This window comes from Heterodontus francisci, chromosome 20 (genome assembly GCF_036365525.1).
Source record: "Heterodontus francisci isolate sHetFra1 chromosome 20, sHetFra1.hap1, whole genome shotgun sequence".
NCBI lineage: Eukaryota > Metazoa > Chordata > Chondrichthyes > Heterodontiformes > Heterodontidae > Heterodontus > Heterodontus francisci.
In genome coordinates this window covers 65,371,718-65,387,388 of record NC_090390.1, presented here as the reverse complement: position 1 = coordinate 65,387,388, position 15,671 = coordinate 65,371,718, and the positions used below count along the sequence as shown (strand labels likewise).

Here is a 15,671-nt window from a genome sequence, read left to right as displayed (position 1 = left end):
ATTGTGCCGCCACCTGGTTGTGATGGCGTCAGTGACATTGTCTGTAAGGTATGATTCGGTGACTATGACTATGTCAGGCTGTTGCTTGACTAGTCTGTGGGACAGCTCTCCCAATTTTGACACATGCGCCCAGATGTTAGTACGGAGGACTTTGCAGGGTCAACAAGGCTGGGTTTGCTGCTGTTGTTTCCAGTGCCTGGGTCGATGCCAGGTCGTCTGTCCAATTTAATTCCTTTTCTTACACTTCATAGCGGTTATATACAACCGAGTGGCTTGCTATGCCATTGCAGAGGTCACTGAGGAGTCAACCACATTGCTGTGGGTCTGGTGTCATAGGCCAGACATTACTGAACCAGATGGGTTTTTACAAGAAATCGACAATGGTTTCGTGGTCACCATTGGACTAGCTTTTAATTCCAGATTTATTAATTGAATTCAAATTTTACCATCTGCCATGGTGGGATTCAAACCAGTGTCCCCACAGCATTAGCCTAGGCCTCTGGATTACTAGTCTAGTGACATTACCACTATGCCACTACCAAGTCTCATACATTCAAGGCCCATTTCAAAGCACATCTAGAAATGCAAAGAGGAAGAACTCCACCGCACTCAAAAACTACTTCAAAATTCTTACATTACAGTATGATTAAATATTAATTATAAAACAATCCAGAAAACTCAGCTGTCGAAAAGTTATTTTAACATTTTGTTGTCACTCAACAATTTCCTTTTAATTATCTATATTTTTGGTGAACCAAAGTTCCAATCAAAATAATTGTTACATTTGTTCATCTTTTCTGGAGAGGCTCTTTCTTTTGGCCAGGATTGGCCAATACAGCCTCAAGTAAACATTGTACTGGAATACTTTTATTAAACGGAAAGAAAAATGAATTCATCTTTTGTCAAAGCAGTATTTTAATGTCACATTGAGAATCAACCAGCAATGGCTTTATTGACAATTTCAGTCTGATTACTTTTTTGAGCGAGACTGTACTTTCTGGTAATTGGTAAGTGGAACTCAAATACTGAGATTAATGATGCTTACAGGAGAGGAAAAAAGCAAACTTCCACGTAAGAAACACTCTGCTCTTGGCATCCATGTCCACATGGTGCAACTAGCCCTTGCAGATAGTATTCAATTCCCTTTACTAGAGACTGGAACAGAAAAGGCAGACAGAGGTACTTCTTTTCCAAAGCTCAGTGAAGATCAACTGTGAGTAAGTGAATGATAATTAATAGTCGGTATTAAAACTTGACTGGCATGAGAAAAGATTAGGTAGATAAGTCATATGAAGAGAAAAATAATTATTCAAGAAAAAAGTGTAGAGATAAATGGCCCAGAATTTGCTGCAGCAGAGAATCTTGTAGCGTGCCACATTAAGACTTTTTCATGCACATACGAACATAAGGAAGGGGGTGAAAGATTATCGGGAGTAGGCGGGATGTGGAGTCGAGGTTACAATCAGATTAGCCATGATGTCATTGAATGGCGGAGCAGGCTCGAGAGGCTGAGTGGCCTACTCCAGCTTCTAATTCGTATGTTCGTATGCTGTTGCGACGGCAGTGTTCCTTAAACTTCAGCAACAGCTAATCTTTAATTCCTAGTTCAATCAGTGTGTTGACAGGTTTACCACACCAATCGTCCCCTGAAGATCAAAGTCAGACAACCAAGATCACAATTAGTCCATATAACTGCCCGGTTATATTGTTTCAAAATGATAGTGGCTGGTACTAATAGCAGTGGCGAAAGCCAGAGTAGTAAATATAGGTTCTTAAATTTTATACTCAACTTTAAAAAAAACACCGTCCTGGTGAGAGCCTGATGGTGGGCCTCATAAGTGTGGTGTCTTTGAACTACGCAATCAACTGTCATTTATCTTCCGTTCAGAGTCATCGTTCCCATTTTTACCCCAGATAGCAGGTGTTGGTAATGATCCTGCTATTGCTATTCACACCTCCTCTAGACCCATCTTTTGATTCTTCACTTGTCCATTACTATCCCCTTTTGCCTTACACCATCATCCCTTTGTCAGATAATCTCTCCTGCCTTCCACCTAATCAGAACTTCCCTTTTATTTTTTCTCCCCCTTTTCCTTCCACTGCACTTGCTTAAACCCTTTTTCCAAAGCCACTCAAGGCAAATCAAGTAAAGGACAAATGACCTATGCTTTCTAATGAGAGTTTTACAGGTACATGCTGTCCAAAGCTTATTTAACCCCCAGAAGGGGGCTGTCACTGCAGGTACAATCCACTTATATATCTCAAAACTAGTTTTACTGGTAAAATAGAAATATACTGCAAGTTTACTTCTGTATAGCGTTAGTGTACATTAATGAAGTTAACATTCCACAATGGTCAAATCATCGATATGAGGCTAACCAATCATGTAGCTACAATCTCAATGTTTCAACTACTCCCACTACATTGCATTGTATAGAAAACCTTTAGAACATAACGTGAGTTTTCACAGTGCCAATGAACACTGGTTACAACATGTATTGCACAGGAGTACTTCATTAGCAGAATTCAAGATTCTTTCTTAATCCTTAAATCCCACTGGTTAAGGAGATTTCTTTATTATTCGATCATGGGATGTGGGCATCGCTGGCTAGGCCAGCATTTATTACCCATCACTAATTGCCCTCGAGAAGGTGGTGGTAAGCTGCCTCTTGAACCGCTGCAGTCCATGTGGGGTAGGTACATCAACAGTTAGGGAGTTCCAGGATTTTGACCCAGCAACAGTGAAGGAACGGCAATATAGTTCCAAGTCAGGATGATGTGTGGCTTGGAGAGGAACTTGCAGGTGGTGGTGTTCCCATGCATCTGCTGCCCTTGTACTTCTAGGTGGGGGAAGTCACGGGTTTGGAACGTGCTGTCTAAGGAGCCTTGGTGCGTTGCTGCAGTACATCTTGGAGATGATACACACTGCTACCACTGAGTGTCGGTGGTGGAGGGACAGAATGTCTGTGGATGGGGTGCCAATCAAGCAGGATGCTTTGTCCTGGATAGTGTCGAGCTTCTTGAGGGTTGTTGGAGTTGCACTCATCCAGGCAAGTGGAGAGTACTCCATCACACTCCTGACTTGTGCCTTGTAGATGGTGGACAGGCTTTAGGGAGTCAGGAGGAGAGTTACTCATCGCAGGATTCCTAGCTTCTGACCTGCTCTTGTAGCCACAGTATTTATATGTCTACTCCAGTTCAGTTTCTGATCAATGGTGACCCCCAGGATGTTGATAGTGGGACAAAGAACAGTACAGCACAGGAACAGGCCATTCGGCCCTCCAAGCCTGTGCCGATCTCGATGCCTGTCTAAACTAAAACCTTCTGCACTTCCGGGGACCGTATCCCTCTATTCCCATCCTATTCATGCATTTGTCAAGATGCCTCTTAAACGTCGCTATCTTTCTTGCTTCCACCACCTCCCCCGGCAGCAGGTTCCAGGCACTCACCACCCTCTGTATAAAGAACTTGCCTCGCACATCCCCTCTAAATTTTGCCCCTCTCACCTTAAACCTATGTCCCCTAGTAACTGACTCTTCCACCCTGGGAAAAAGCTTCTGACTATCCACTCTGTCCATGCCACTCATAACTTTGTAAACCTCCATCGTTCCAGTGAAAACAATCCGAGTTTATCCAACCCCTCCTCATAGCTAATGCCCTCCAGACCAGGCAACATCCTGGTAAACCTCTTCTGTACCCTCTACCAGAAGGACGTGGAGGCTTTGGAGTGTGGTGACCAGAAATGCACGCAATATTCTAAGTGTGGCCTAACTAAAGTTCTGTACAGCTGCAGCATGACTTGTCTATTTTTATACTCTAAGCCCCGACCGATGAAGGCAAGCATGCCGTATGCCTTCTTGACTACCTTATCCACCTGCGTTGCCACTTTGTGACCTGTGGACCTGTACGCCCAGATCTCTCTGCCTGTCAATACTCCCAAGGGTTCTGCCATTTACTGTATACTTCCCACCTGTATTAGATCTTCCAAAATGCATGACCTCACATTTGTCCGGATTAAACTCCATCTGCCATTTCTCCGCCTAAGTCTCCAACCAATCTATATCCTGCTGTATCCTCTGACAATCCTCATCACTATCCACAACTCCACCAACCTTTGTGTCTTCCGCAAACTTACTAATCAGACCAGCTACATTTTCCTCCAAATCATTTATATATACTACAAAGAGCAAAGGTCCCAGCACTGATCCCTGCGGAACACCACTAGTCACAGCCCTCCATTCAGAAAAGCACCCTTCCACTGCTCTGTCTTCTATGACCGAGCCAGTTCTGTATCCATCTTGCCAGCTCACCTCTGATCCCGTGTGACTTCACCTTTTGTACCAGTCTGCCATGAGGGACCTAGTCAAAGGCTTTACTGAAGTCCATATAGACAACATCCATTGCGCCCTTCCTTCATCAATCATCTTCGTCACTTCCTCAAAAAACTCAATCAAGTTAGTGAGACACAACCTCCCCTTCACAAAACCATGCTGCCTCTCGCTAATAAGTTTGTTTGTTTCCAAATGGGAGTAAATCCTGTCCCGATCAATCCTCTCTAATAATTTCCCTACCACTGACATAAGGCTCACCGGCCTATAATTTCCTGGATTATCCTTGCTACTCTTCTTAAACAAAGGAACAACATTGGCTATTCTCCAGTCCTCTGGGACCTCACCTGTAGCCAATGAGGATACAAAGATTTCTGTCAAGGCCCCAGCAATTTCTTCCCTTGCCTCCCTCAGTATTCTGGGGTAGATCCCATCAGGCCCTGGAGACTTATCTACCTTCATGCTTTGCAAGACGCTCAACATATCCTCATTTTTGATAAAGACATGACCCAGACTATCTACACTCCCTTCCCTAGATTCATCGTCCACCAAATCCTTCTCTTTGGCGAATACTGATGCAAAGTACTCATTTAGTACCTCACCCATTTCCTCTGGCTCCATACATAGATTCCCTCCTCTGTCCTTGAGTGGGTCAACCCTTTCCCTGGTTACCCTCTTGCTCTTTATATACATATAAAAAGCCTTAATCCTGTAATGCCATTGAATGTCAAGGGGAGATGGTTAGATTCTCTCTTGTTGGAGATGGTCATTGATTGGCACTTGTGTGGCGCGAATGTTACTTTCCACTCATCAGCCCAAGCCTGGATATTGTCCAGGTCTTGCTGCATTTCTACACGGACTGCTTCAGTATCTGTGGAGTCACGAATGGTGCTGAACATTGTGCAATTAGCAAAGATCTTTTCATTGACTTATTGATATTACATTGACTGTCGTTAGTTAAACATGCAAGGGCAAGACTAGCTTTTTAAAGTTTTTTTGCATGTCAAGTTGCTGAAAGTGTGAGGTGATAATGGCACAAAAGAAAACAGGGCACTGCACTGGGACCTGAATTAATATCAAGGAAGTGTGTATTTCCTTAACCAAACAGATTGAACGATTTTGGAAATAAATGGCTAGGTGAGAGTCGTCAATTCGAGTGGATGAATTCAATGTCTAATCACACATAGAAAGAGAAAACGAGGGCAATAATGTTTCAACTTTTTTTTTTAACTTTATCTCAATCCAAACAACAGCATATTCATATAGTGTCTTTAACGTAATAAAACCATCTCAATGGCTTCAAAGACACTACAAAACTAAATATAACACTGAGCCAAATATGGCGATGTTAAGAGAGATGGCCAAAAGCTTGGTCAAAGAAGTAAGTTTTAAGGAGCAACTTAAAAGATGACAGCAAGGTAGAGAGATGGAGTGGTTTAAGGAGAGAGTTACAGAGCTTAGGGTCTAGGCAGCTGTATACACAGCTAACACCGGTGGAACAATTGAAATCAGGGATCCTCAAGTGGCCAGACTTAGAGGACTGCAGATATCTCTGAGGAAGGTAGGGCTGAAAGAGATTAGAGGTAGGAAGGAACCAGGCCACAGAAGGATTTGAAAACGAGGCTGAGAATTGTACAATTGAGGCATTGCTTAACTGGGAGCCAGTGTAGGTCAGTGAGCTTAGTGAATGGGATTTGGTCCGAGTTTGGACACTGATAGCCGAGGTTTGGATGACCTCGTGTTTAAGAGTAGTAGAATTTGGGAGATCAGCAAGGAGTGTGTTAGAATAGTCATGTCTGGAGGTGACAAAGGTGTGGATCAAGAGTGGAGGTACAAGCAGAATGGGGTGATGTTACGGAGGTGGAAATAGGTGGTTTAGTGGTGGCACAGATGTGGCAGTAAGCTCATCTGAGGTCAAGAATGACACTGAGGTTGCGAACAGTCTGGTTGGCTGGTTTAGCCTCAGACACTTGCAGGGGAAACCGGGAGGGGGCAAGGGCAAGGGAGAAGTTTCTGACAGGGACCAAAGGAGGAAATTTCTGCTCATCCAGTACTGGATGTTGGGCAAGCAGCCTGACAAAGACAGTGGTGGTGAGCGTACGTGCAGATAATGACATGTTTTGGATGATGTTCCAAGGGGCAGCATGCAAATGAGAAACTGGAAGAGGCCAAGGGTAGTACCTTGGGGGACACAAGGGTCACACTGCAGGAACAGGAAGAGAAAACACTGGTGGTGATTCTCTGGCGAGCATTAGATGGATTAGAATGGAACCAGGCAAGTGCAGTCCCACCTAGCTGGACCACAGTTGAGAGGCATTGGAGGAGGATGGTGAGATCAAATTTATCAAAGGCTGCAGACAGGTCAAGAAGGACGAAGAGGAATAGTTTGCCTTTGTCATAGTCATATAGGATGTCATTTACATTTTTTAAATTTCCAACAATTAATACCTAAAGCAATGAGGTTCTACACTTGTAATAGTTAGTTTTTTCAGTGCAAAAGAGAGTTTCATTGGGGATAATTAGTACTCATCACAATGTTAAAAGGGTATTTAGACTGAAATGGGTTTTTGGTGGTTAGCATCTATTGCACAAATATAGGAACTTGACACTATTCAATGCATTTCAATGCTGAGGCAGTGAGGTACCATTATCATGAAACGAACGCAGAGCAGTACATCTCAGACAGCAACTTTAGAATATTTGCATTTAACTGGACATCTACCATTCCCTCAAGTTGCTGAACCATTTGTGTACAAGTAATGGTGAGTGCCATTATCATCTCTGTCATTTTGAAAGCAAAATCTGGCCCATCATTTATTCAAAAAATTGCTACATCTTACTTTGTATCAATCAGAATATATGTTTTGTGACAATCGTCAGCTTAAAAGAAACAATAGCAGCTAAATCCATTTAAATCCAAATCACTGGCGACAGTATTAGACAGATTGACACAGAAGTGTGCTATTTTCACCTAATTATATGAAATCATATGTATAGCTCCAAGATGCAGATTTAGACTTGCACAAGGAAAACACTAATGGTACAGAAAATTGAAGGGAATGAGGCAATTTTTGGTTAGGGTCAGAACAGAGCAAAGAAGGAATCTCAATTGAGTAGCAGCATTTAGCGAAGCTGAAAGTGAAACATTTAAGTGGCACGTAAAAATGAAGGGAAAGAAAATTGAAGGTAGATTATTTTTCCCTAATTGGCGCAGGTTATCTGTTCTTTCGCCTCACCCAGGAAATTACATGGCTATCGGGGGATTGAGGGTGGGGGAGTGGGTGCCTTATATTATGACGCACAAGACATTACAGTTACATAGAAGGACATGCATTTTTACAGCACCGAAACAAGCCAATCAGCCCAATAGTTCTATTCCTGTGTTTATGCTTCATGCGAGTCTCCTCCCACCTTACTTCATCTCACCACAACATATCCTTCCACTTCTTTCTCCCTCAGACTTAGAGTTTCCCATTAAATGCATCTATGCTATTTGCTTCAACGGTTCCATGTGCTAGTGTGTTCCATAATCTCACCACTCTAAGTAACAAAGTTTCTCCTGAAGTTGTGTGGGATAGAATGACTGAACAAGTAATTTTTTCCTATCTATCGTTGTTCCCATCATTCATTTCATATTGATGTTTATAGTGAAATCAATCAACTCACCTTGCCAGCTATCATTACAGACACAGAGCTTCTCTCCAGTTAGGTCACAGTAGCCATGATCTGGGCTCCCACAGTTGTCCTTACAATATGGAATGTCACAGGCTTCTCCCTTCCAATATTTATCACATTCACAGAATACCCTGCCAATGGTACTTCCAGTAACGCATTTTCCATGGCCTGAGCAATTGTTTGGGCAGGAATTAATCCTTTAAAAAAAAAGCGAAAATCTTTTGAAATAGTGTACAGCATATGTCAGAGTACACACGAATATAATTCTGAACATTGCAGTTCTCACAATCGGCATTAAATTGCAAAGAATAGCTTTTGAGAGATATGTTCTTGTTTAAAAGTACAAAAATGACTCGGAATACAGAGAAAATGATTGAGATATTGATTCACATCACAATTTACACTTAAGGCTGGATTTTGTGCTGGAGGTGGTGTGCTAGCGCCGGGGAAATCCCGCCTCGCCTTTTCACACCACTCCACCCATCCCCCCCCTCCAAAAGAACAATCCTCCAGTCTTTTTAAATCAATGTTTCAAGAGGTGGGATCCCCATCCCTTTAAAGATGCCTCTGAGGGCTGCCGGCCCCTCAGAACTAACAGCAGTGCCAATGGGAGCTGTGGCCACTGCCAGTACTGCAGAGGCCTTAGACCCAGGTCCAGCACTGGAACCCCAGACCAGAGGTAGGTGAGGCAGGGTTACCAGGGCCAGTGCAGAAGGCCCCAGTGAAAGGGGTGGGGGGGGGGCCGGTGGTCATGCAGTCCAGGGGGAGGAGCGGCTCCCCAGGGTAAAGTGGTTCCCAGTGGGGCTCCTCCATGGGCCACAAATTGCCCACACAGAAGGAAGCGCCACCAACCCCCCCCCCCCCCCCCAAACCCCAGGCCTGCAGGGAAGGAACCTCATATTACAAGGCTTCCTACCCACGCGGTGGAGGCAACCCCCCCCCCCCCCTCCCACTGCTGCTAAGATCCCAGCAGCAGTGGGAGGAGGCCTTTAACTGGCTGTTAATAGGCCACTTAAGGGCCTCAGTTGGCCTCTGGGCAGGAAGGCAGTTGGCCTATCCCACCCCTAGGAAGATAACATGGCAATGGGCCCTCTGCCCCACCGTGATACTCCGTGCCAGCCCCCACAGCACCACCACCCCCACCCCTCCAACCCCACCTCAGGGGGCCAAATACAATCCCAGCCTTAATTACTCGTACTGTTTTGCAAACTCTGCTCAGGAACAGCCAAAATATTCTCTTCTCCAGTGTAGAACGCAGGAGTCAAATATTGTTACCAATGAATTTTGTTCATGAATACTACATGAATTATGCAAAAGTGTCTGTAAAGAGTAAACCCAACAAAATACTTTTAAGCTTCATGCACATCTCATTATAGTATCAGCCAACTCTCATTGTTTTTTACTTCACTCCATCTCAAGAAATATGGTATACAAATTGAACTTTCACAAATAGAATTAGAATCTGAAGAAGTTTATATCACAGCAGGCAGCCATTTGGCCCATCATGCCTGTGTTGCCTCTGTACTTCTTCTTTGGCCTCCTTGTCTCGAGAGTAATCCAAAACTATTGCCATTGCCCTCCTCCCTTCTAATAGCCCAGTACCTTGCTCTCTTCATGTATTTATACCAGTTTTACTTAATCGATGCAAAGTTTTCAACGCTCCAAATATCTTGCATCAAGAAATTTCTCCTTAGCTCTCGCCACACATCCTTGTGTTTAAATCTTTTTATGGCTGCACTCCTCCATATTTTTGTAACCTCCTCCAGCTCTACAACTCCCACGAATACCCAACCCAGCCCGAGATGCCACAATCCTGAGACTCTGGACTCGTGTCTTCCTATCCCCCTGCTCTGGCCCTACCCTTGGTGGCCATGCCTTCAGTCATTTTTGGTTCACATTTGAGATCCCTCCCTAACCCCTTTGCATTGCCACCATGATCGCCTTTAAGACTGTCCTGCAAACACACTTTTTTGACCTCGCATTTGGACACCCCTCTGAGTATCTCTCTTTAGCTCAGCATTCATTGTGCCTCTGTAAAGAACCTTGGGACCTTTTATTGTGTGAAAAGGTACTGTATAAATTCAAGTTTTTGTAGTAAATACTTACCCTGGGCTACATTAACTCAGTACAGCAGAGAGGGAAAAGAAAACAAGTTCCCAAAATGCAAGAAAATTATGTTGGAAAAGTCCAAACCACAACTATGCTTAAAAAGATTTTCTTTTTACCAACTATTTTTAAATCAGACTCCTTACGAAACACTCTTCAGCTCGTAAAAAAAGCAAAGGACTTCCCCAAAGGACCAATGGGTAAGAATTCAAACTGCAACTTTGATGTGTTAAAACTTTAAGATAGCTGTACGCTGCAGGGGAACAATAACAAGCATTGTCAGTATGTGTTTGTATGAATACACTAAAGTTTCCCAAAATGCTAACTTTTCAGCCTAATTTTAAGGAATTCCATTTAAGCATGCATGCCACCCTCAAGCTATTAGTTCTACAGCTTCTTCAACCAGTGTAATGCTCTGCACGCTCCTTCGGGCCCCTAATGGTCACGCTAAATTTATACTTATTTTACGCACAGGTGTGTAACAACTAGATATGCAAGAAATTTAGCTCAAGTTGCCAAGTGCTAGATCATCCTGTACCAACAGCATAAGTCGGTTCCAGAAAATTTTGGGCTTAATAAATGTATTAAAAGCCAAAGTACTGCATATGCCAGTCAACTTTTCATTATAAATAGGGTAGGCGGTGGCGTAGTGGTAGTGTCACTGGACTAGTAACCCAGAGACCCAAGGTATTGCTCTAGGGAGATGGGTTTGAATCCCACCACAGCAGAAAGTGGAATTTGAATTCAATTAATAAAAAATCTGGAATTAAAAAGCTAATCTAATGATGGCCATGAAACCATGGTCGATTGTTGTAAAAACCCATCTGGTTCACTCATGTTCTACTTTCCTTACCTGGTCTGGCCTACATGTGACTCCAGACCCACAGCAATGTAGTTGACTCTTACATGCCCTCTGAAATGGCCTAGCAAGCCACTCAGTTGTATCTAACCGCTATGAAATCAATAAAAAGGAATGAAACTGGACGGACCACCCAGCATGGACCTAGGCACCAGAAACGACAACGGCAAACCCAGCCCTGTCGACCTTAATAACATCTGGGGACTTGTGCCAAAGTTGTGAGAGCTGTCCCACAGCCTGACATGGTCATACTTACGGAATCATACCTTACAGACAATGTCCCAGATACTGCCATCGCCAAGTATGTCCTGTCCCACCGGCAAGACCGACCCAGCAGAGGTGGCCGTACAGTGGCATACAGTCGGGAGGGAGTTGCCCTGGGAGTCCTCAACATCGACTCTGGACCCCATGAAGTTTCATGGCATCAGGTCAAACAAGGGCAAGGAAACCTCCTGTTGATTGCCACCTACCACCCTCCCTCAGCTGATGAGTCAGTACTCCATGTTGAAGAATACTTGGAGGAAGAACAGGATGGCAAAGGCACAGAATGTACTCTGGGTGGGGGACTTCAATGTCCATCACCAAGAGTGGCTCGGTAGCACCACTACTGACCGAGCCCGAAAGGACATAGCTGCTAGACTGGGTCTGCGGCAGGTGGTGAAGGAACCAAGAGGGAAAAACATACTTGACCTTGTCCTCACCAATCTGCCTGCTGCAGATACATCTGTCCATGACAGTATTGGTAGGAGTGATCACCGCACAGTCCTTGTGGAGACAAAATCCAGCCTTCACATTGGGGATACTGCCCATCGTATTGTGTGGCACTATCATCGTGCTAAATGGGATAGATTTCGAGCAGATCTAGCAATGCAAAACTGGGCATCCATGAGGTGCTGTGGGCCACTAGCAGCAGCAGAATTGTACGCAACCACAATCTGTGATCTCGTGGCCCAGCATGTCTCCCACGCTACCATTACCATCAAGCCAGGAGACCAACCCTGGTTCAAAGAAGCGTGCAGGAAGCCATGCCAGGAGCAGCACCAGGCATACTTCAAAATGAGGTGTTAACCTGGTGAAGCTACAACACAGGACTACTTGCATGCCAAACTGCAGAAGCAGCATGCAATAGACAGAGCTAAGCGATCCCATAACCAACGGATCAGATCTAAGCTCTGCAGTCCTGCCACATCCAGCGTGAATGGTGGTAGACAATTAAACAACTAACTGGAGGAGGTGGCCCAACAAATATCTTCATCCCCAACGATGGGAGAGTCCAGCACATCAGTGCGAAAGATAAGGCTGAAGCATTTGCAATAACCTTCAGCCAGAAGTGCTGAGTTGATGATCCATCTCGGCCTCCTCCTGAAGTCCCCAGCATCACAGATGTCAGACTTCAGCCAATTCGATTCACTCCGCGTGATATCAAGAAACGACTGAAGGCACTGGATACTGCAAAGGTAATGGGCCCTGACAATATTCCAGCAATAGTACTGATGACCTGTACTCCAGAACCTGCCGCGCCCCTAGCCAAGCTGTTCCAGTACAGCTACAACACTGGCATCTACCCGGCAATGTGGAAAATTGCCCAGGTATGCCCTGCACACAAAAAGCAGGACAAGTCCAACCCGGCCAATTACTGCCCAGTCTACTCTCAATCATCAGATAGAAGATATCATCAACAGTGCCATCAAACAGCACTTGCTTAGCAATAACCTGCTCAGTGACGCTCAGTTTGGGTTCCACCAAGGCCACTCAGCTCCTGACCTCATTACAGCCTTGGTCCAAACATGGACAAAGGAGCTGAACTCAAGAGGTGAGGTGAGAGTAACTGCCCTTGACATCAATGCAGCATTTGACAGAGTATGGCATTAAGGAGCTCTAACAAAACTGAAGTCAATGGGAATCGGGGGAAAACTCCCTGCTGGTTGGAGTCATACCTAATGCAAAGGAAGATGGTTGTGGTTGTTGAAGGTCAATCATCTGAGCTCCAGGACATCACTGCAGGAGTTCCTCAGGGTAGTGTCCTAGGCCCAACCATCTTCAGCTGCTTCATCAATGACCTTCCTTCAATCGTAAAGGTCAGAAGTGGGGACGTTTGCTGTTGATTGCACAATGCTCAGCACCATTTGCGACTCCTCAGATACTGAAGAGGTCTGTGTAGAAATGCAGCAAGACCTGGACAATATCCAGGCTTGGGCTGATAAGTGGCAAGTAACATACATGCCACACAAGTGCCAGGCAATGACCATCGCCAACAAGAGAGAATCTAACCACCTCCCTTTGACATTCAATGGCATTACCATCGCTGAATCCCCCACTATCAACATCCAAGGGGCTACCATTAACCAGATACTGAACTGGAGTAACCATATTAAGACCATGGCTACAAGAGCAGGTCAAAGGTTAGGAATCCTGCAGTAACTCAGCTCCCGACTCCCCAAAGCCTGTCCACCATCTACAAGGCACAAGTCAGGAGTGTGATAGAATACTCTCCACTTGCCTGGATGGGGTGCAGCTCCAACAACACTCAAGAAGCTCGACACCATCCAGGACAAAGCAGCCCGCTTGATTGGCGCCCCATCCACAAACATTCACTCCCTCCACCACCGACCCACAGTGGCAGCAGTGTGCACCATATACAAGATGCCCTGCAGCAACGCACCAATGCTCCTCAGACAGCACCTTCCAAACCCCACGACCTCTACCAACTAGAAGGACAAGGGCAGTAAATGCATGGGAACACCACCTGCAAGCTCCCCTCCAAGCCACACACCATCCTGACTTGGAGCTATATTGCCGTTCCTTCACTGTCATTGGGTCAAAATCCTGGAACTCCCCAACAGCATTGTGGGTCCACCTACCTCACATGGACTGCAGCGGCTCAACAGGGCAACTCACCACCACCTTCTCAAGGGCAATTAGGGATGGGCAATAAATGCTGGCCTAGCCAGCGACACCCACATCCCATGAGTGAATTAAAAAAATGGAGCAATTAGTCAAACTTCAAATGTTTTATGACACAAGGCTGAGTCATCCAAAAAAAAGTTAACTCTTCAATCTTAACAGAAAAATCTCAGAGTAAATTGCCTACAGAAAATCATGAGTGATTGGGGAAGAGGCAAACCAAAAGATTTGATCAAAGAGGAAAGTGTTTAGGATGCGTTCTAAGGCTAAATGGTTTTGGGAGAGAGTTCTAGAAAGCAGGTGTAAAGTGCTCAAATTATCAGCTTTTCAAAGGAAAATTGTAACAAACAGTGATCTGCAGTCCAATGAGCTGAGTGTGCAGGCAGAGACATACAGCTAGAGAAGATAGTTGAGGGCTGAAGATGAATACAGTCCAAAATGCCTGGTAACCACAATGGCAAAGATGTGATATTACTGTGCTATCACAGAAGCTGTTAATATTTTGCACAAATAATTCAGTAATATAATTAATTTTACAGCAGAATAATGATCCATTGAAAAACAAAAAGGACAATACTCTCCAAATGAGAAACCAAGATTATAAATAGCACTTACTCTGTTGGGCTTCTCATAAAAGAGGATACTTAAGACAAGCTGTTTGGATTCACAGATGCCAGTGAAACAAACCCAACAAATTTCTATCAGAATTCCACAGCTCCTGGCAATAACTGCTGCAGAAATCATGAAATAAAATATAGGCAGAAATTTTTTAAATATTGACTGCCACACAGGGTCTTAGAAGGGCCAGTTTCAAACTGAAGTTGAAGGGAACCGGGATAGTTTTAGACAAGCTATTCTTCTACTCCAAAGACAGTAAAAACATTAACTAAAACAAACTTTATATTGGTGATAGTGATTAGTGTTCTTAAATTGTTTGATTAAGTTTATCTTTGGGAAAGGGCATTAAAAAGTAATGTTTTTGCCTTGACTGAAACCTCTGGAATTTTTCTACTTTTGAAAAAAAAAACAGGGTGGTTTCATTCAGTGTTACAGTTTGGGATTTTTTGTAATTCCTCACAAAAAGACTTGGAAATGAACCATTTCAGAATGTCGTCTGAACAAAAACTGCCTAAAAAGTCCCATGATTTCATATCTGACAAATGATTGTGTGAGAAGTAACTATTTTGTGTAGATTCCAAACATGGCCAAATTTGATAGCAACGTCTGGCCATTATTTGTAGTCTATGCAAAACAACTGCCCATCTCATATTAATTAGCAACTTTGTGCTGGCAATCTATTTTCATCCTTACTAGTCTATGAAGATAGACTGCTAAAGATTAGGACACAGATAAACAAAAGTCAGACATACAGCAGAAAGGTTGCGAAGTGGAAAGTACCGCTGCCCGGGGCTCAAAGTCAAAATGACAGAGGGATTGTGGAAGTTAATGAATGACCCACTAGCATAGACCTGTTCTTGAAAAGCAAGTCTTACACATGTATGGTGCCTTTCATGATCTCAAGACACCTCAAAGCACTTTAAAGCCTGTGAAATACTTCTGAAATGTAGTTATAATGTAGAAGATGCAGCAGTCAATATACACATAGTAAGCTCCCACAAACAGTAATGTAGTAACTACAAGATAGTCTGTTTTAGTGATAATAATTAAATATTGGCCAGGACACCAGGGAGCACCTCTCACTGCTCTTCTTCCAAATAGTACTGTGGGTTCTTTGATGTCCACATGGTCTCAGTTTAACATTTCATCTGAAATACTGCACCTTCAATAGTGCAGCATTC

The 15,671-nt window shown here is 44.0% G+C and overlaps 1 protein-coding gene across 5 annotated transcripts in view; it reads right to left on the bottom strand.

Moving 5' to 3' along the window:
• The window catches only part of atrnl1b (attractin-like 1b), a 1,082,183-nt gene that overhangs the window by 947,975 nt on the left and 118,537 nt on the right, over positions 1 to 15,671 (bottom strand). For all 5 annotated transcript variants that reach the window (XM_068052965.1, XM_068052967.1, XM_068052968.1 and 2 more), the window contains exon 5: positions 7,995 to 8,200. In XM_068052965.1, the coding sequence (XP_067909066.1) occupies positions 7,995 to 8,200 (206 nt within the window). The remainder of the gene's footprint in view (positions 1 to 7,994; positions 8,201 to 15,671) is intronic.